Consider the following 21,026-nt stretch of genomic DNA (forward strand, 5'->3'; position numbering starts at 1 on the left):
TCTTTTATCAGGATAGGCGTTTGCCAAAGGCCGCCATGAGGGAAATTTATCAGTTTTTTTTTCCACCATTTTGGGAAATGGGCCGGGTCCTTTATGATTTGGTAAAAATTATGGTGTTTTGATTTAAATTGGGAAATTAGCGTTGTTGTTTTTTTGCTAACAAATGCTTCAAAATTGAGAGTAAAATTATTTTCAATATTATTTGTTCTAAGGTTCAACTTATAAAGCTGGATGGGAGATGGACTGAATGTTGAGATCTAAAAAAAAATATTTTTTGTTTGAAACCTCACAAATTCAAACAAAAAAACCCACTGATTATGGACCCTGTTAGATAACATTGCTTTGTTCAAAGATCTTGGAAAAATTATTTCGCTCTAATTTTAAAGTTATTACATTAACAAATGATACATGTAGAAATGTAAAAAGAATGTTGTGTGTATGTAATGATGTTTGCGAGCTTTGTCAATCAAATTTGAATAACCACACCAAGATAAGGATCCATACAGGCTAACATTCTAAATGATTTGGTATGACTGCAGGGGTTCTATGGTTTGTTTGACAGTGCTCGGAAGCATTACCATAGTCACTTATAGTTCTTAAAAAACGGTCATGTACATGATATTAATGTATATTCTTACTATGTTGATTTTATATGTATGTATATGAATGTGACTGAAATAAACTAATAAACTAAACTGTAAAGATACCTTCCTTTTAATTCCAACAAACAGTGTTGATTTTTTCACATCATATTAAAATTCAAGTCTGATTCATCCAATGCAGTAAATTTCTGATATTTTTCACTCATACTATCCTTTTAATATCACGTTAATTTTTCAATGCTCAGTGGACAGAACAGGCATTATTTTAGTACAGTAGTATTAAGTGATGTCTTTTGAAATGGCCACATGATGACAGCGTTACAATCTTACAGCTGTTACTTCCAAGATATCAATGGACAGAACAGGCATTATTTTAATACAGTAGTTTTAATTGATGTCTTTTGAAATGGCCACGTGATGACAGAGTTACAAGCTTACAGCTGTTACTCCAAAGAAGATTAATTATTGTTTCTTTTGGGAATATGATTGCCTGGTAATTATGTTTTGATTTAGAAAAACAAATCATATTCAATATCAATTTTCCAATATAAAAATTTACCCATTCCCCTAAAAAACATAAACAAATGAACAAATTAAACTGTGGGCTTTTAGATTTAAATATCATATGCATTTTTATGCACATTTGAATGCTATAGGTGCTATAAGTAATTTGGTTTGTTGTTTGTTGTCATTTTAATTAACAGTTAATGGTTAATTCAATTAAAATAAGAACAAGAGATGTGTTCGTCAGAAACACAATGCCCCCTATTGCGCTTCTTTGAAATAATTTTTTTTTTTACCTTTGACCTTGAACGATACCCTTGACCTTCCACCACTCAAAATGTGCAGCTTCATGAGAACGCCGCTTTGAAATTAAAAATAAATAAATTTACCTTTGACCTTGAAGGATGACCTTGACCTTCAACCACTCACAATGTGCATTTTCATGAGAACGCCGCTTTGATTTTTTTTTTTACGTTTGACCTAAAAGGATGACCTTGACCTTGAAAAAATAATTTACCTTTGACCTTGAAGGATGACCTTGACCTTCAACCACTCACAATGTGCAGCTTCATGAGAACATTGCTTTGAATTATTATTTTTTGACCTTTGACCTTGAAGGATGACCTTGACCTTGAAGGATATCCTTGACCTTGAAGGATGACCTTGACCTTGAACTTCCACCACTCACAATGTGCAGCTTCATACCAACGCCGCTTTGAAAAAATAAATATTTTTTTGACCTTTGACCTTGAAGGATGACCTTGAAGGATGACCTTAACATTGAAGGATGAACTTGACCTTCCACCACTCACAACGTGCAGCTTCATAAGAACGCCGCTTTGAAAAACAATATTTTTTTTTACCTTTGACCTTGAAGGATGACCTTGACGGATGACCTTGACCTTAAACTTCCACCACTCACAATGTGCAGCTGCATGAGAACACCACATTAACTTTTATATATTTTTTTTACCTTTGACCTTGAAGGATGACCTAAGCCTTAAACTTCCACCACTCAAAATGTGCAGCTTAACGAGATACACATGCATGCCAAATATCAAGTTGCTATCTTCAATGATAAAGTAATGGCCAATTTTAAAGTTTTCGGACGGACAGATGCCATATATTTGACATTTGACCTTGAAGGATGACCTTGACCTTCACCTTTCACCACTCAAAATGTTAAGCTCCGTGAGATGCACAAGCATGCCAATTATCAAGTTGCTATCTTCAATAGTGAAAACGTTATGGCCAATGTTAAAGTTTTTGGACGGACATGCCATATATTTGACATTGACCTTGAAGGATGACCTTGACCTTCACCTTTCACCACTCAAAATGTGCAGCTCCGTGAGATGCACATGCATGCCAAATATCAAGTTTCTATCTTCAATAATAAAAAAAGTTGTGGCCAACGTTAACGTTTTTTTTTTGACGGACGGACAGACTGACACACATACTGACATACTGACTGACGGACAGTTCAACTGCTATATGCCACCCTACTGGGGGCATAACAAAAATTAAGTGCGCAGATTTCATAATTTACAGTTTGGTTAAAAAGGTAAAATACCTCAACTTATTTAAAGATGTATTTCATATAACCGAATAACATGACTTCTCCTTGATTTCTTTTGAACTTTGACTACTCCTAGATCCCAGTCAAGGGAGAAGTGACTTCTCCCTAAAGTTTGATCTTTTGCCAACACCTGAACGATTTTTTTTACATAAAAAATACAAAACCAGAATTAATGAAACAAGAAGAGGGCTCACCTGAGATAACAAGATATTATTGGGACAAATCTTTTGACCAAGTTGCATGAAGATTGGAAAATAAATGTGGCCTCTAGAGTGTTAACAAGGTTTTACTATAGCCATATAAGAAAAAATGCCCCGCCCCCTGACGGCCATTTTTTCAACCAACTGGCATCATTTTCGAACTTGTCCAAGATATTATTGGGATGAATCTTCTGACCAAGTTTCATGAAGATTGGACAATAAATGTGGCCTCTAGAGTGTTAACAAGATTTTACTGTAGCCATATACAGGGGTTCCGTTGTCGATCGCCATTGGCGCCAAACGGCGCTAATTTTTTTTAAGTGGCTCCAATTTTTTTTAAAGTGGCCAATTTCAAAAAATCGGTAAAATCCTATCCGAAAATGTACTGCGAGTCGAAAAGCACGCGACCGAGCATAAGCGGCCAGCGTTTGTCAGTTGTAAATATTGATTTACGACGATGAAAGCGACCTACAGTGTAGAGTGCACTTAAATCACGGAAGCGTGAAAGTGTTACAGTCCGTGTTTTTACTGCTTTTGTCAAGTTTTATGGGGGTTATTATCGGATTAACGGTTCTTTTATGATAAAGAACACTCAATTATGTAACACTTAGGACAAACTGGCACAAAGATCAATGATTATAACGATATATAAGGCGGTGTTAATTTAAATTGAGATGTTTGTCGTTCAGATGTGTATCATTTTTTTCCCTTTCAGTTTATGTGCATCATATTAGCCAAAGACCAAATGTAACTGTTAAACAATTAAATTTAGATGTTTTATTTTCTGAAATGTAACTGTTTAACAATTAAATTGAGAGGCTTTATTTATTGAGGTTTGATTTTTATCACTTCCAGATGATGTACATTTGTGTGATTGTATGTTTAAATAAATTTTTATAAAAAATGTATGCAGCATACTGTTCCATTGATGTTAACATTAATAGATAAGTTTGATTATATGTGATTGCTTATCATGTGCAAACCAATGTTTTTATGTAAAAATAAAGCTTATTAAGACTTATGAAGTTACTTATTATTATTTATGTATTTACATACTTTTAAAAGTAATAATATAGTCAATGACATTGATGTTGTAAGGTTTCTTAGACGATTGTCATAATTAATAAGGTTGGAATAACTGACAGTTTCGCGCCCCGAAAAAGTGGCGACAACTTTTTTTGGGCCAGTGGAACCCCTGCATATAAGCAAAAATGCCCGACCCATGGCAGCCATGTTTTCTAGCAAAAGTTACCATTTTTTAAATCATTCAAGATATCATTGAGATAAATCTTCTGAGCAAATTTCATGAAGATTGGAAAATAAATGTGGCCTCTAGTGTTAACAAGGCATTAAAATTTTCACTCGTCCTGCAAGCACATGCACTTGTCCTTCAAATATGGGTGAAATAAAGATTGCAAAGGGCTGATATGACCAATAAAGTTTCTTGTATCACTGCTAAATTGCTGCTTTCTCAGTTGTTCATGCCAGCTGATCACAAAATAAATGTTAAGCAGTGAAATAAGTTACTTTATTTATGAGGAACACACAATAAATAATTGAAGACAATTTTGTGTTTGCCGTTTTTCTAATGCCCGCGTGCTTTCCGTTTCCTACGTTTGAACATCGCTACCGCCAACTGTAAAGAACGCTCGTATGCCAGACATTTTTCTGACGAAATTCAGACTGGTTTGAAACCGTACTTTGCGTTTAAATAATTCTTTATAAATCAATACTTACAGTGAATGCATATGTTGGTTCCCTGTCACCATGGACGCGCAAAGTTTACGCCAAAAAGCCAATATTTACTGGGGACACAGTCTCGCATAACAACGTGCACCTGCTGTATGAAGTTTACAACTACAATTTCCGGTTCATTCGCGATCTACTTTCGGAATAGCTATGATTTAAGAAAATGATTTTATTTAATGAAAACAAGTCTTACTCTTCAGAAAATACATATTTTAACATCAGCTTTTCTCACTCATCCTGTAGGACGAGAGCTTTAGGGAAATTCACTGGTCCTTTCGAGATTTTACTTGTCAATACAAGCGGACGAGTGGTAGTTTTGTCCCCTGTATATGGGGAGGTCCTACCTTATCACATGGGAAGGTTATAGCCCGAAATTTGAGCAGAATTTAAACAGTCTATGTACAAAAATCAACTTATGCAGTTTATCCTTTTTATTAAACTAAAATATAATGTTCTAATGACCTGGCATTCTGCCAATTATTTCGTAAACGAAAATCAATATGAAAACGAAAGTACAGGACTTAAATGGATGTATTTTATATGTACAGTTAAAGACCGGAATGCCATTTACACATAAAATTTTGGAATAAAAAATACATATGAAAACAATTACTGTATGAGTGTATCCATGGCCATGAAAGGGATATTGACAATTATTGATCACTAAATCTTCGAACAGGAAGTTTTAAACAAACTGATAACGTTGGAACATTGAAATTTGGAACACATAAAAATAAGCTTGTAAAATCAAACGCGTGTGGGCATTTCTATTGCACTTAACAGAATAGCTGACATGACTATTAAATGAATTGTATGGAACATACCTTTGCCTCGATTATATTAGATAAGATCAGATTTCTTCGTAAATTCTTCCCCGAGACACGCCATTGTTTCAAGGGATGTAACTCTGCACATAAGAGATAAGAAAACAACGACACCGTACAGTAATGACATTGACCCGTGCATTGCAGTTGTTGTTGTAAGACACCGGGAAATATATCGATTAAGTATTCACCTGTTTGAATGAAAATGGGCGACCCAATACTATGTCCAGAAATCAAATATACTCAGGTGAGTGTTTGTATAAGTCTTTAACGACATGACATTGTCTTTTAATTGCTTTTTGCGGTTTACTTTGTGTCTCTTTGACATGGTGCATCCTCATTTTTGACCCTGAAAAGTGAAAGCGGCCCTGATGCAGTTAACAATGAAATTATTTTTTTCTTCATATTTTCTTGTATGACTCATAACTATATTACCTAACCTTACCTTACCATAGTTGAATTCTTGAAGAAGACCCTCAGCCTCAAACTCAAGCTCTTCATTTCCGGTTGAGATTTTGGCTTCAAAGTTGTAAACAATTTCTTGGTTTTTCCAATATTTATCAAGTCTTGCCTCAAATGAGTTTATGGATCTAGCTTAATAAGGATAGTGAACCGATTAACTGACAATAAATCAATAAATTATTGATGTTACAAAATAATTACAAAAAGCAGTATAATACGATTATTTCAGCATCATAGGGCTCTGTCTGTTAAAAGAGACAGATCAATCTCAATCAATTATTGACAATAATGAACACTATAATACAGCATGTTTCTTGATTATTTTTTCAACATTTTTATTTAATTTTAAATTCATAATAACCTTCAATGTAATTCCTTTTTTTAAATTTATATTCTTATAAAAATTATATACATTTATAATGTATGACTACATTTATTTTGCCTTGTAAAAAGCATACAAACAAGGAGTGTATGAATGGTTTGAATTTCAGTTGTTAATCAAACATCAGTTTGGGTAGTTGTTTGTATATCAGTTGTTCATCAACAATATGTTTGGATATTGGTTTGTATTTCAGTTGTTCATCAACAATATGTTTGGATATTGGTTTGTATTTCAGTTGTTCATCAAACATCAGTATGGATATTGGTTTGCATTTATAATTGATAATGTAGTACTTCATTTATTTCGCTTTAAAATGCATAAAACGCATATAACGTGTATTTCAAAACAAGGATCGTGTGTATGGTTTGTATTTCAGTTGTTCATCAACATCAGTTTGGATATTGGTTTGTATTTCAGTTGGTCATAAACAATACCTTTGGATATTGGTTTGTATTTTAGTTGTTCATCAACAATGAGTGGGTAAACAGCCAGAGTGGAAAGACTTTCCCCACCCTCAACCCGTGCACGGGCAAGGAGATATGTCAGGTGCAGGAGGCAGACAAGGTTCGCTTGTGTGTGTTAAGATTTGAGTCACGCTTTGGGAAAATGGGTCTGAATTCAAGTGCGTAAAGTGTGGTCCCAGATTGGCCTGTGCAGCCCTCACAGGCTAATCAGGAACATAATTTTTATGCCTGAACGGTAATTTGGCTAACAAGCGACTTCCTTTGAAAGAAAAGAACAATAAAGCGGATAGTGGCATCCCTCTTTAGTTTGTGTGGACTGCACAGGCTAATCTATGAAGATGCTCTAGATACTTGCATTAAGTTCTGTTTTCCCAGCATGAGGCTTATTTGTTTTGTTGCCTTTTGTTTGAAATACTAGTACATTAACATTAAAGGGACATGCATCAGACTAGCAAATGTTATGATATGCAGAGTACAAATGGCATGCATTTCTATGCAGTGCTTGTTCTCACCATTTTAGGGAACAATATTACCTATACCACTAAACTTGGGAATTTAAGCATCAACTAACTATAGATTTGGAAGAACCATATATTTGCTTGATGTATTACTTCAGAATAATTATTGATAACACTCACATAAGACAATAAAATCTTAACATTACAATATTAATAAAAGGGATAATTACAACTTCATATTTCTTTACTAATGTAAAAAAGCCATATTTCCAAGTATTTGAAAGTCAAACAATCATTTGGGAATTTGAGGACTGGATATGGGAAGAAAGATACATGCACTTGGGAATGTGACCGAATAACAGCTATAAAATCTGCTGCAAAAAGGCGTTAACCAATACGATATTATAGGTCAAGAATCACTGATCTAGATGGTATATTTAACATTTTTGAAGACGGGTCTGGTTTAATGCAAAATTTACCCTATATTTCCTAGATAAAAGTGTAGACAATTTAGCCTCGTTCTAGTATAAATTGGCTTAATTTACTTGCGTAAAGTGGCATCCCAGATGAGTCTGCACAGGCTAATAAGGGATGAAACTTTCTGCCTAAGCTGGATTTTTTTAAAGAAAAGACTTCATCTAAATTATTTTTATGCCCCACCCACCACTATAGTGGGGGACATATTGTTTTTGCCCTGTCTGTTGGTTTGTGTGTTTGTTTGTTTGTTTTCCCCAACTTTAACATTTGCAATAACTTTTGCAATATTCAAGATAGCAACTTGATATTTGGCATGCATGTGTATCTCATGGTGCTGCACATTTTGAGTGGTGAAAGGTCAAGGTCATCCATCAAGGTCAAAGGTCAAATATATGGGTCAAAATTGCTCATTTAATGAATACTTTTGCAATATTGAAGATAGCAACTTGATATGTGACATGCATGTGTATCTCATGGAGCTGCACATTTTGAGTGGTGAAAGGTCAAGGTCATCCTTCAAGGTCAAAGGTCAAATATATAGCTTCAAAGCGGCGCAAAAGGGGACATAGTGTTTCTGACAAACACATATCTTGTTTATGAAAGCATAAAGTATTGCATTAGCTCTTTCAGTGCGGGAACCACAGGACGTGGCGTCTCATCAGGATCCAAACTGTTTGCTATTCTGATAGTATTCTTGGGAAAAAAATCGAAGAAAATGCTAATTTTAGAATTTCTGCAGACGACATTTTAGCAGACGACAAATTTCCCAGCATGCAAAGGGTTAGGCACAGTATTCCCAGAACATGGTTATATTGTTCTGTTTAGGCGGATGTTGATCTTGCTGTGAAAGCTGCCCGTGCTGCATTTCGGCGTGGCTCCCCCTGGAGGAAACTGGACGCGTCCAAGAGAGGACAACTCATGAACAAGCTTGCAAGACTAATGAGAGAAAATATCACATATATCGCTGTAAGTGCTTATAATTTGTTTATTGTTTTTTAATGCTCATTGTTAAAAATTAGTTTGAACCTGTAACGAGTTCAAGTACATTGTTTAAACATTTTACCAAAGTTCAAACAGTTGTTATTTTTTTGTTAAAGGATAAATTGATCATAATATTTTCCGGAAGTTTTAAATTAATGAGGCTTGATTTCATTTTCTTCATCCATATGTATTAAAATAATGTTTTTCCAGGAAGAATCCCCAGTTTTTAGAAACGGACAAATCATACTGGTCTTTGTATCAGTTTGAACATAATGTACATGCCAAAAACAAATTTTACATCTGGATCTAGACTACGGACTACTTATATAAAAACTGATATGTGTTGCTTTAACTTTACTTCAAACACAAAAGCTTACTTTCTTTCTCCCCTCAAGCCATGTATTATAACGTATAATCGAGTTTCGTTGTGGAAAAATTGGGCTTAATTAATGTACTAAAGTTTCTATCCAGATAAGCCTGTGCAGACAGCACAGGCTTATCAGGGACGACATGTTTTGCATATACTGGATATTTGCTAAGAAGAGACTTCTTTCAAACACAAAAATACCATATATGTGTTAATTGTTGTCCCTGGTTGGCCTGTGCATAATGCACAGGCTTATCTTGTACGGCACTTTACGCACACCCTTTAAGCCCAGATTTCCCAGAAAGAGGCTCAAATTATTTAACTCGTTTTATTGTCCTATGTTTACAGAGCCTTGAGACCCTGGACAATGGCAAGCCGTACCTGGATGCAAGGGAAGACATAATTGCTGCAACTGAGAACATAGAGTACTACGCAGGCTGGTGTGATAAGATCCACGGGCAGACAATTCCAGTCGGCAAGTATCATTACCATTTTTTTTTCACCAGTTTTGGAATGGATGCCTGGCTGGGGCCCTTTGCAATCGGAAAAACCACATCATTTTGACTTAAATGGGAAGTTGTTTTGGTTTTTTCTTTTGCTATGCATGATTTAAAATTTAGAATAAAGTGTGTTCAATTTTATATTTACTAAGATTCAGATCATAGGGCATTATAAGAAATGAACTAAAAAAAAAATGTATAAAAGATAGTTTTATTTATTAATTTTTTTAATCCTTCAATTGGGTATTTTATGCAGTCTTTTGGAGAAAATATTAACTTTTTGAGATTGGGCATTTGCCAAAAATCATCAGCACCGCATTACCGTTTTTTTTTCTTTAAAAGCTGACAAAGGGCACCATACTTACTGCTTAGAAAGAAAGGGTTAGATGAAAAGCATGTTTCTAATGTATGGCTTTATTCTATTTTAAAGGAAAAAAAACCACGTCTCAATTAAAAAATGAGTCTTATTGTAAAATCTTTTCCAATTAAAATGAGCTTAGGTTTCTATTTGTTTTTATTTTGACATGGAGCTTACGAATGTTTACAGTCATGGGTCAAAATAATCTTAAGTTGAACAACTGCTTTATAGATATGAGCCTTGCTCTTGGAAAATGAGGTTTAATTCATGTGTGTAAAGTGTTGCATGCTGGGAAATTTGTCGTCTGCTAAAATGTTGTCTGCTAAATTTCGAAAGTTAGCATTTTCTTTGAGTTTTTGTTAAAGAATACTATCAGAATAGCAAACAGTTTGGATCCTGATGAGACGCCACGTTCTGTGGCGTCTCATCTGGATCCAAACTGTTTGCACAGGCCTTCAAAATTTGGTTCTCGCACTGAAAGGGTTAACAATTCATGTGTGTAAAGTGTTGTCCCAGAATCGCCTGTGAAGTTCCACTAATCAGGGATGACACTTTCCGCTTTTATGGATTAATTTTTTTAAAGGAATATACAAATCCAGTCTAGGTTAAAGGGCTGCCCTTGATAAGCCGGTGCAAACTGCAAGGCTTATTTTAGACAATGCTTTTGACACATGCATTAATCCGCATGTCCAAGTCAGAGCGAACTCATGATTTGATTTTGTATTGTTCAATTTCTAGATGGATCATACTTCACTTTTACCAGACATGAGCCTGTGGGAGTTTGTGGAGCCATAATTCCAGTAATTGTATTTATATATAACTTACCTGGTAACTTTTGCATTCTTTATCATGCTAGCGATAAAATCTCCTCTGTAATATGTCAATTCATATCTCGACATTACAAGTTTTTGAGCTTTCACGATAATCCGGTCAGAACAAGTACTTAAGTAACGACCCGTCAAAGAGAACAATAGCATTAATTATATTAATCAGAACAACAATGTAGTGTTCATAACAATATTCACTGAAAACTACTACAGTTAGTTAGCACACTATGTTAAAACAATTACAATTAGTAAACATAGAATGTGAAAAAAGTACTTGTTGATTATGGGATGTATCAGAAATTAACACTGTGCCTTGTTTGTTCAGTACCAGTAATGCTCTGCCCAGTCTTTTTTCTGGACAAGCGGACAATGATGATAATTTAGAGTTCTGCAATTAAAGAGAGTCAGTCACAACTGCCTTAGTTTATTTGTTTAAAAGATTCTGTTCTCTAATAATGCTTAGTAAAATTTAACGTAATGCTTGACACAGCTGTTATTCTTAATTTGAGTCTCGTGGAAAAACTGGGCTTAATGCTATGCATAGATTGTTGTCCCAGATTTGCCTATGCAGTCATCACATGCTAATTAGGGACAACACTTTTCGCCTACACAGGATTTTTGTTTAAAAGAGACTTCTTTATGACAAAGAATCCATACAAGCAGAAAGTGTTGTCGCAGCTAAGCCTTTGTGGACTGCACAGGCTGATCTAGGAGGACACTACACACATTCGTTAAGCCACATATTTTCCAGAACAAGGTTCATATGCACAAATGGTTGAATATTCCAATGTCTGACAGTGGAACTACCCGGTGCAAATGTTGGCATGGAAACTTGGCCCGACGTTGGCATGTGGCTGTACCGTGGTGGTAAAACCTGCTGAACAAACCCCCCTGACCGCCCTCTACATTGCATCACTGATCAAAGAGGTATTGTCTAAGAGGTTACACCTCAGTTAACCCCTTTACCACTTAGATACGTATTTTGACTCATTTGTAGTGGTAACGGGTTAAATGGTGAAAAAAGCAAATTTTTACATCTAAAAACAAAAGTTCTCATCATACATTAAGCATATAAAATACTTATCTTGTGATTTTCAATTGGAGAAATCATTTTAAAGCAATATGCTGTCTCTGTTCTCGTTTGTCAAAAAGTAAAGTACTCTGTCTGTAATTGATGCCATTGCAGTTAAAGAAGTTAATAAGTCTACAAAATGAATAACCAAAAACAAGATTCAGAATGAAAAACTAGCAAAGAATAAATGTGCTAACATATAAGTGAGCCATGCTGTGGGAAATGGGGTTTATTGCTTGTGCTTAAAGTATGTATGTAAGTAAGTATAGGCTCATGTAAGCCTATGCAGTCTGAACAGGCTTATCAAGTACGACACTTTCCACTCTTAAGGCTTTTTAAATTGAAATAAAGTCTTTTCTTAGTAAAAATCAAGTTTTGCTGGAAAGTGTTGTCCAGGATAAGCCTGTGCGGACTGCACCGGCTAATCTGAGACTACACTTTGAGCGCATGCATCAAACCCAATTAGCATAGAGCAAGATGCAAGTATTTTATGCATGATTTTTTGCCATCCCCAAGGCTGGATTTCCCCCTGGTGTGGTGAACATTTTGCCCGGGTATGGTCCCACTGCCGGGGCGGCCATTGCAGAACACATGGACATCAACAAGGTGGCCTTTACCGGATCTACAGAGGTACAAGGGTATCTTGTGGCTACTGGTCACATGTATGAAATAATAGTGGCTCAAATTTGAATACTATACTTTGGGAAATCATTTTAGCCTCAATCAGGAAAAATGGAGCTTAATGCATAATACTTAAAATGTTGTCCTTCATTAGCCTTTGCAGTCTACACATCTTATCAAGGATATCACTTAGACTGTATTTTGATTTAGAAGAGACTTCCATTGATTTTTTTTATAAAGGGGAATAGTGTCCTTCCTGATTAGCCTGTGCAACTGCAGAGGTTAATCTAGGATAACACTTTAAGCACATTTGCATCTTGTGAGTATTGGTCACAGATGTAAAATTTTCTTGGTTCAATTCTTAGTAGCATACTCTGCAGTAAATAATTTCTTAAATTTGCTTTTGAAGTGAATATTTTGTGTTTTTATTTGGTTTGCAGTAACCTTTAGATAAGATCAACTTACTGCTAAACGTAAGCTTTAGTTTAAACATTAAAAAAAATGGCATAAATTGCCAGTATTTAATTTAGTTTTAATTTTTAACCAGGTTTTCCGAAGGAAAAAACTGGTTATTAGATTGGCGAATGCGGGCGGGCTGGCTGGCTGGCGGGCGGGCGGAACAAGCTTGTCTGGGCCATAACTTTGTCGTTCATTGTGAGATTTTAAAATCATTTGGCACATTTGTTAACCATCATTAGACGGTGTGTCGCGCGAAAAAAATACGTCAATATCTCCAAGGTCAAGGTCACACTTTGAGTTCAAAGGTATAAAATAGCCATAAATGAGCTTGTCTGGGCTATAACTATGTCATTCATTATGAGATTTTAAAATCATTTGGCACATTTGTTCACCATCATGGGACGGTGTGTCGCACGAAAGAATCGCGTCAATATCTCCAATGTCAAGGTCGCCACGACTAAAAATAGATTTATTTTAAAACAAACTTACAAAGGGGGTTAATTTTGTTTGTTTATTTCAAAAGTTCAGTTTGAGTTGTCTTGTCAGATTTTTTTTCACAATGAAAACATGGTTTTGTGACAATTTTGTCCCTTGTATAACTATGTCTTTACACATCATGTCAGACTTTAAAAATGGTGAACACTACTCACTTATATTAATCAATTTTCTCTGAGATAACATAAACTAAAGCTCCAAACTGTAATGGCTGCTATGTAGGTTACATTCCACTAACATCTGGTTTTCTGCCCCCCACCCTACTCCAGGTTGGTCATCTGATCATGCAGGCCGCGGGTCGCACCAACCTGAAGAGAGTGTCACTGGAGCTGGGAGGAAAGAGTCCCTTCATCATACTGGAGGATTGTGACTGTAAGATGTTCTTCTTATAAGTTTATTTCACCATATTTTGGAAAGGGACTGGTCATTGGATTTGGAAAAATTGCGTAGTTTTCGTAAAGATTTGGAAATGGGTTTTGTTTTTGTTTTTGTTTACAAATACTTTAAAGTTAAGGATAAAAGTGTTTTCAAAATAAGACTGTTTAGGTTCAACTTATAGAGTTGGAAAGGGGGATTAACAAAATATTGAGATTTATTTATTTAATAAAACATTTTGTATTAATTTTTGAGAATATGGCAGAATTGTTGCCCAAAATTTGGCAGAAGAAACAAAATGATTTCTTGAAGTGTGAAAAAACAGATAGCAGATTGCCTCAATCATAGTTTGATGTCAACAGTTTTGCTTTTTTATCTCCTTCAAAGGCAGAGGGATATAGAATTGGTGTTGTCTGTCACAAAACTATAGATTTCAATGATGGAATTGTCATGCTCAAGAACCATAACCCTATACTTACTTTAATAAGAGTTACTGCCCTTTGTTTTTTTATTTGATGTAACTTTCCAGGGCTATATCTCAGATACCATCAGGGCTCAACATTAATGGTTGTCCTATTGCCCCTGGCAAGTAAAAGTTGGGTCCGGGCAAGTTATTTTATAATCTAGTTGTCCGCCTGGGCAAGTGCAAAAATGAACAAAGAGCATTTACAATGTAATTTAGACTTTAATTGCTGTAATCATTTTGTTAAATTTTCAAAAATAAAAAAAAGGTTTTGTGGTGTTTAATAATGATCTTTAATAAAAAAATAAGAGCTTTACCGTTAATGTGATATATCATGTTTGGGCAAGTGTCTTTATGTTCAGGGCAAGTAGATTTTTTAAGTACTTGCCTGGCAGGGCAAGTTGGTTTTTAGGTTAATGTTGAGCCCTGTACCATGCAAGACTTCAACATGAAACTTTATGGGTGTATTGATATTAATGAGGAGAAGTGCCATGCCTAAGAACCATAATCCTTCACTTTCTTAAAAAAGAGTTATTGCCTGTTGTTGTTTTGTATGATGGAACTTTTCAGGGCTTTACAACATATCAACATAAAACTATAGAAATCAATGAGAACAAATGCAATGCACAATAACCATAACCCTACACGTTCTGAACTAAGAGTTATTGCCCTTTGTTGTTTTTGTATGATGGCGCTTTTCAAGGCTAAATCTCAGATACGCTACAAGATTGTGACATGAAACCTCTTAGGTGTATATATATATCAATGAGGAGAATTGCAATGCATAAAAAATAACCCTGCACTTAATTATTTTTTATGATTATACTGTATATCAAGGGATTTGCACCCATCCATAAAGAAAAAAAATTTGGCGGGGGTATCAATTCAACAAATTTGCTTGTTAACTTTAAACTTAATTTTCAAAAAATAATATTTTAAGTTAGATTTCCAGATTCTCTAATTTAAATTGCATTTCATATTATTGTCTTTATTAAGTTACATGACCATTTTTAAGCTCACCTGAGCACAACGTGCTCATGGTGAGCTTTTGTGATCGCCTTTTGTCCGTCGTGTGTTGTGTGTTGTCCGTTGTGCGAAATCAACATTTGCCTTGTTCACTTTCTAGAGGCCACATTTATTGTCCAATCTTCATGAAATTTGGTCAGAAGATTGGTTTCAATGATATCTTGGATGAGCTCGAAAAAGGTAACGTTTGCTTGAAAAACATGGCTGCCAAGGGGCAGGGCATTTTTAGCTCATCTATTTTTTGAAAAAAATTATGAGCTATTGTCATCACCTTGGCGTCGGAGTCGGCGTTGGCGTCCGGTTAAGTTTTGCGTTTAGGTCCACTTTTCTCAGAAAGTATCAATGCTATTGCATTCAAACTTGGTACACTTACTTACTATCATGAGGGGACTGGGCAGGCAAAGTTAGATAACTCTGGCGTGCATTTTGACAGAATTATGTGCCCTTTTTATACTTAGAAATTTGAAAATTTTGGTTAAGTTTTGTGTTTAGGTCCATTTTATTCCTTAAGTATCAAAGCTATTGCTTTCATACTTGCAACACTTACTAACTATCATAAGGGGACTGTGCAGGCAAAGTAATGTAACTCTGACTGGCATTTTGACAGAATTATGTGCCCTTTTTATACTTAGAAAATTGAAAATTTGGTTAAGTTTTGTGTTTATGTCCACTTTATTCCTACAGTATCAAAGCTATTGCTTTCATACTTGCAACACTTATTAACTATCATAAGAGGACTGTGCAGGCAAAGTTATGTAACTCTGACTGGCATTTGGACGGAATTATGGGCCCTTTATACTTAGAAAATTGAAAATTTGGTTAATTTTTGTGTTTTGGTCCACTTTACCCCTAAACTATCATAGATATTGCTTTCATACTTGGAACACTCGCAAACTATCATAAGGGTACAGTAAAAGGACAAGTTGCATAACTCTGGTTGTCATTTTTACGGAATTATGGCCCTTTTTTGACTAAGTAACTCTGAATATATGGTTAAATTTTGTGTTTCGATCCACTTTACTTCTAAAGTATCAAGGCTATTGCTTTCAAACTTCAAATACTTTCATGCTATCATGAGGTTACTGTACCTGGCAAGTTGAATTTTACCTTGACCTTTGAATGACCTTGACTCTCAAGGTCAAATTATTTAATTTTGCTAAAAATGCCATAACTTTTTGACAAAACTACTCTTACCTGACATACCACAATAGACTCCACCCAAACCATCCCCCGTGCCCTCCCCCTTCCCCCCTCCCAAATCCCCCCCCCCCCCGGAATCCCCCCCTAATTTTTTTATGAGATCATCTCACAAATGACCACCACACCCTCACACTATACTATACCCCCCCCCCCCCCCCCCTGAATCCCCTCCCCCCCCCCTAATATTTTTTTTAAAGATCATCTCACAAATGACCACCACACCCTCACACTATACTATACCCCCCCCCCCGAATCCCCCCCCCCCCCGAATCCCCCCCCCCCCTATTTTTTTTTTTTTTTAAGATCATCTCACAAATGACCACCACACCCTCACACTATACTATACCCCCCCCCCCCCACCCCACCCCCTCATTTTTTTTTGGTTTGAAACGGTTAAAAACAAAAATATTTATTTTTATTATTTTATGTTTTAAATACCGTCCAACCATCGCACCCAAGAATACCCTCTCCCCCCCCCCCCCCCCCCCGAATTCCCCCCCCCCCCTAAATTTTTTTTTTTTTAAGATCATCTCACAAATGACCACCACACACTCACACTATACTTGAGAGTCCCTTCACCTTTAAAAAGAAAATAGATGAGCGGTCTGCACCCGTAAGGCGGTGCTCTTGTTTCTTATATGGTTAAATATGGCTATAGGAAAATCTTGTTAACTCTCTAGAGGCCACATTTATTGTCCGATCCTCATAAAACTTGGTCAGAAGACTCATCCCAATGATATCTTGGACAAGTTTGAAAATGATGCCGGTTGGTTGAAAAACATGGCCCCCAGGGGGCGGGGCATTTTTCCTTATATGGCTATAGTAAAACCTTGTTAACACTCAAGAGGCCACATTTATAGTCCAATCTTCATGGAATTTGGTCAGAAGATTCATCCCAATAATATCTTGGACGAGTTCTAAAATGATGCCATTTGGTTGAAAAACATGGCTGCCAGGGGGAGGGGCATTTTTCCTTATATGGCTATAGTAAAACCTTGTTAACACTCTAGAGGCCACATATATTGTCCAATCTCCATGAAATTTGGTCAGAAGATTGGTTTCAATGATATCTTGGATGAGTTCGAAAATGGTAATGTTTTCTTGAAAAACATGGCCGCCAAGGGGCGGGGCATATTTCCTTATATGGCTTTTTATGGCTATAGAAAAATCTTGTTAACTCTCTATAGGCCACATTTATTGTCCGATCTTCATGAAACTTGGTCAGAAGATTCATCCTAATAATATCTTGGACGAGATCGAAAATGATGCTGGTTGGTTGAAAAACATGGCCGCCAGGGGGCGGGGCATTTTTCCTTAAATGTCTATAGTAAAACCTTGTTAACACTCTAGAGGCCACATTTATTGTCCAATCTTCAGAAGATTGCTCTCAATGATATCTTGGATGAGTTCGAAAATTGTAACGTTTGCTTGAAAAACATGGCTGCCAAGGGGCGGGGAATTTTTCCTGATATGGCTATATATGGCTATAATAAAATCTTGTTAACTCTCAAGAGGCCACATTTATTGTCCGATCTTCATGAAACTTGGTCAGAAGATTCATCCCAATAATATCTTGGACGAGTTTGAAAATGATGTTGGTTGGTTGAAAAACATGGCTGCCAGGGGACGGGGCATTTTCCCTTATATGGCTATAGTAAAACCTTGTTAACTCTCTAGAGGCCACATTATATTCCGATCTTCATGAAATTTGCTCAGAAGATTTGCCTCAATGATATCTTAGATGATTTAAAAAATGGTAACCTTTGCTTAAAAAACATGTCTGCCATGGGGCGGGGCATTTTTCCTTATATGGCTATATATGGCTATAGTAAAATCTTGTTAACAATCTAGAGGCCACATTTATTGTCCAATCTTCATGAAACTTGGTCAGAAGATTTATCCCAATAATATCTTGGATGAGTTCCAAAATGATGCCAGTTGGTTGAAAAACATGGCCGCAAGGGGGCGGGGCATTATTCCTTATATGGCTATAGTGAAACCTTGTTAACACTCTAGAGGCCACATTTATTTTCCGATCTTAATGAAACTTGGTAAGAAGATTTGTCCCAATAATATCTTGTTATCTCAGGTGAGCGACTTTGGGCCTTTCATGCCCTCTTGTTATTAAGGTGCAATACCACTGACTTGTTTTCATTTACTTTTTGCATTCTTTTGTTTTAGTTTTATGCCCACATTCGTAAGCTTTAGTATAATTGAACATTCACTTGTTTTTGTTAAAATTTCTTTTGTAATGTTTTTGTTGCATGTCCTTATTGATTTGTTTTATTTGGATGTCCACATTAATTTTTGTTAGCATACTTTCCACATGTATTAGTTTTAGTTAAATTTTCGCATTATACAAATAGTCTTAATGATCAATACCATTCTTAATTAATTTTATACCATTATTGTAATTTCTGCAGTCTTAACATTTTTGACTTTGCAGTATTTTAAATTTTGTATCTTAACATTTTTTATTCCTCTGAAGGGTAGCATATAGTTTTTGAACTGTCCGTCAGTCAGTCTGTTCGTTTGTCCAAAACCTTTAACATTGGTCATCACTTTTGTAATATTGAAGATAGCAACTTGATATTTTGCATGCATGTGTATCTCATGGACCTGCACATTTTGAGTGGTGAAAGGTGAAGGTCGTCCTTCAAGGTCAAAGGTCAAATATATGGCGTCTGTCCATCCGTCTAAAAACTTTAACATTGGTCATAACTTTTGCAATATTGAAGATAGCAACTTGATATTTGGCAATATTGAAGATAGCAACTTGATATTTGGAATGCATGTGTATCTCATGGAGCTGCACATTTTGAGTGGTGAAAGGTCAAGGTCATCCTTCAAGGTTAAAGGTCAAATATATGGCTTCAAAGCGGCGCTGAAGGGGTCATTGTGTTTCTGACACACACATCTACTTGCTTCCTTCTGTTTCATTTCCATAGTCTTTTTGAGGCTGAAGAAAGAATTAGGTTACACTTCAACTCATTTAATGTTGATTCTCAATAGCAATATTTCTTTGATGCAAATATTTTTAACTGCAATAATTTATTTCCTTTTACATGTGGGACTGTATTGAAAATAATCCATATATAGTCTGCTGCATTTGAACCTATTAAGAAAGGTCTTTTATTTAATTTGATTTTCTAAGGAACTACAAGCATGTCAAAATCTATACTGTATCTACCGGTAAGCGTTAAAGTGTTATCCTGCTCTGTGTTGGGATTTATCACTTATCCATTCAGCGGTAAAAGGTTAACCTGCTCTGTGATCTGATTCATCAGTTATCCATCGTTTTCATGCAGTGGACCAGGCAGCCATGTTTGCCCATGCGGCTGTCATGAACAACCACGGTCAGAACTGCTGCGCCGGGTCTCGAACCTATGTCCAGGAGTCCATATACGAGGAGTTTGTGGCGCGCTGCAAGGCCATGGCTGAGATGAGAATTGTGGGTGACCCCTATGATGGAATGACCCAGCAGGGGCCACAGGTAGGGATATTTACTGAGCCTGGTTCTGGGAAAACTGTGCCTAATTCATGCATTGAAGGATTCTGAAATAACTAAGCATAATAACTTAGTTAACTGATATGGGACAGTAAGTTAAGAAACAGATGGCTACCTGAATGTCAAAGTCAAATGAAGTAGTCATAGGTCAAAAGACTGATTGCCAAGTCTTTCAATCTACATTAGGGCGATATTTTTGTGTGTAATGGTTGCTTTAGACCTATGAGGATGATTCACGGGCAGCTGTTAATATGAGAATGAATCATAGCACAAACTTTGCTGTATATGATCCTCATTCTGGGAAAAAAGGGCTTAATGCATGTGCGCAAAGTGTCATCCCAGATTAGCCTGTGCAGTCCACACAGGCAAATTAGGGACAAAACTTTTTGACTAAACTGGATTTTTATTTAAAAAAGCCTGTCTTCAAATGAAAAAATCCATAAAAGTATGGACTACACAGGCTAATCTGGGTTGACACTTTACACACATGCATTACATCCAGTTTTCCCAGAACCAGGCTCATGTTACCTAATCCAAGTGCTTTCCTAAAAATTGTTTAGTACTGGCTGTTGAAATATTGGAAAATACGGTTTTCATCAAAGTCCAAGTTGGTTGTTTAATAACCTGCATAATACATGTACATCAGAATTACTTTATTTAATAAGCCTGTGTTCTTGTTCAAAAAGTCCATGTGTACTGCAAGGTAATGTTTCCCACAACGTGAAATTTTGTCACCAATTTCAGACCTATTCAAGGATTGATTCTTTTACCATAAGATATTGGCACAAACTGCAAGAAAAACTGTCTTTTATTCACTAAAGTTTTTTGCCAATGTATTTCAATAACTTGAGATATTTGAAAAAGTTCTGAACGGTGTGTAAAGATTCTGTCCAGCCCTTGTGTAATACCCTGATTCTGCACCCTGAAACTGCCATACCTGTTTCTTAATCAAAATGTAATATATATAGGATCTGGCACGAGTTGTCATATCATACCATATTTTATTAAACGAGTTCAGAAATTTTGTTAGTAAGCGAGCCTTTGGCGAGCTTACTAACGAATTTCCTGGACGA

At 36.0% G+C, this 21,026-nt stretch overlaps 2 protein-coding genes across 7 annotated transcripts in view; one reads left to right on the forward strand and one right to left on the reverse strand.

Annotated features, from left to right (window-relative positions):
- Positions 1 to 5,546, reverse strand: part of LOC127833482 (E3 ubiquitin-protein ligase RBBP6-like) — a 39,113-nt gene extending 33,567 nt beyond the window's left edge. For 3 of the 4 annotated variants that reach the window (XM_052358747.1, XM_052358748.1, XM_052358745.1), the window contains exon 1: positions 5,459 to 5,546. The gene's annotated coding sequence lies outside the window, so the exon portion shown is untranslated. Of the gene's footprint in view, positions 1 to 5,247; positions 5,267 to 5,458 lie in introns of those variants that run through there. The other variant, XM_052358746.1, reaches the window with a different exon arrangement.
- A 7-nt stretch (positions 5,547 to 5,553) lies between these two features.
- LOC127833488 (aldehyde dehydrogenase, mitochondrial-like) overlaps positions 5,554 to 21,026 on the forward strand; it is a 315,090-nt gene continuing 299,617 nt past the window's right edge. For all 3 annotated transcript variants that reach the window (XM_052358767.1, XM_052358768.1, XM_052358766.1), the window contains exons 1-9: positions 5,554 to 5,705; positions 6,762 to 6,866; positions 8,527 to 8,667; positions 9,398 to 9,524; positions 10,646 to 10,707; positions 11,533 to 11,661; positions 12,323 to 12,436; positions 13,651 to 13,753; positions 19,754 to 19,938. In XM_052358767.1, coding sequence (XP_052214727.1) covers positions 5,658 to 5,705; positions 6,762 to 6,866; positions 8,527 to 8,667; positions 9,398 to 9,524; positions 10,646 to 10,707; positions 11,533 to 11,661; positions 12,323 to 12,436; positions 13,651 to 13,753; positions 19,754 to 19,938 — 1,014 coding nt within the window. In that variant the 5' untranslated portion in view covers positions 5,554 to 5,657. The remainder of the gene's footprint in view (positions 5,706 to 6,761; positions 6,867 to 8,526; positions 8,668 to 9,397; positions 9,525 to 10,645; positions 10,708 to 11,532; positions 11,662 to 12,322; positions 12,437 to 13,650; positions 13,754 to 19,753; positions 19,939 to 21,026) is intronic.

This window comes from Dreissena polymorpha, chromosome 6 (genome assembly GCF_020536995.1).
Source record: "Dreissena polymorpha isolate Duluth1 chromosome 6, UMN_Dpol_1.0, whole genome shotgun sequence".
Classification (NCBI taxonomy): Eukaryota; Metazoa; Mollusca; class Bivalvia; order Myida; family Dreissenidae; genus Dreissena; species Dreissena polymorpha.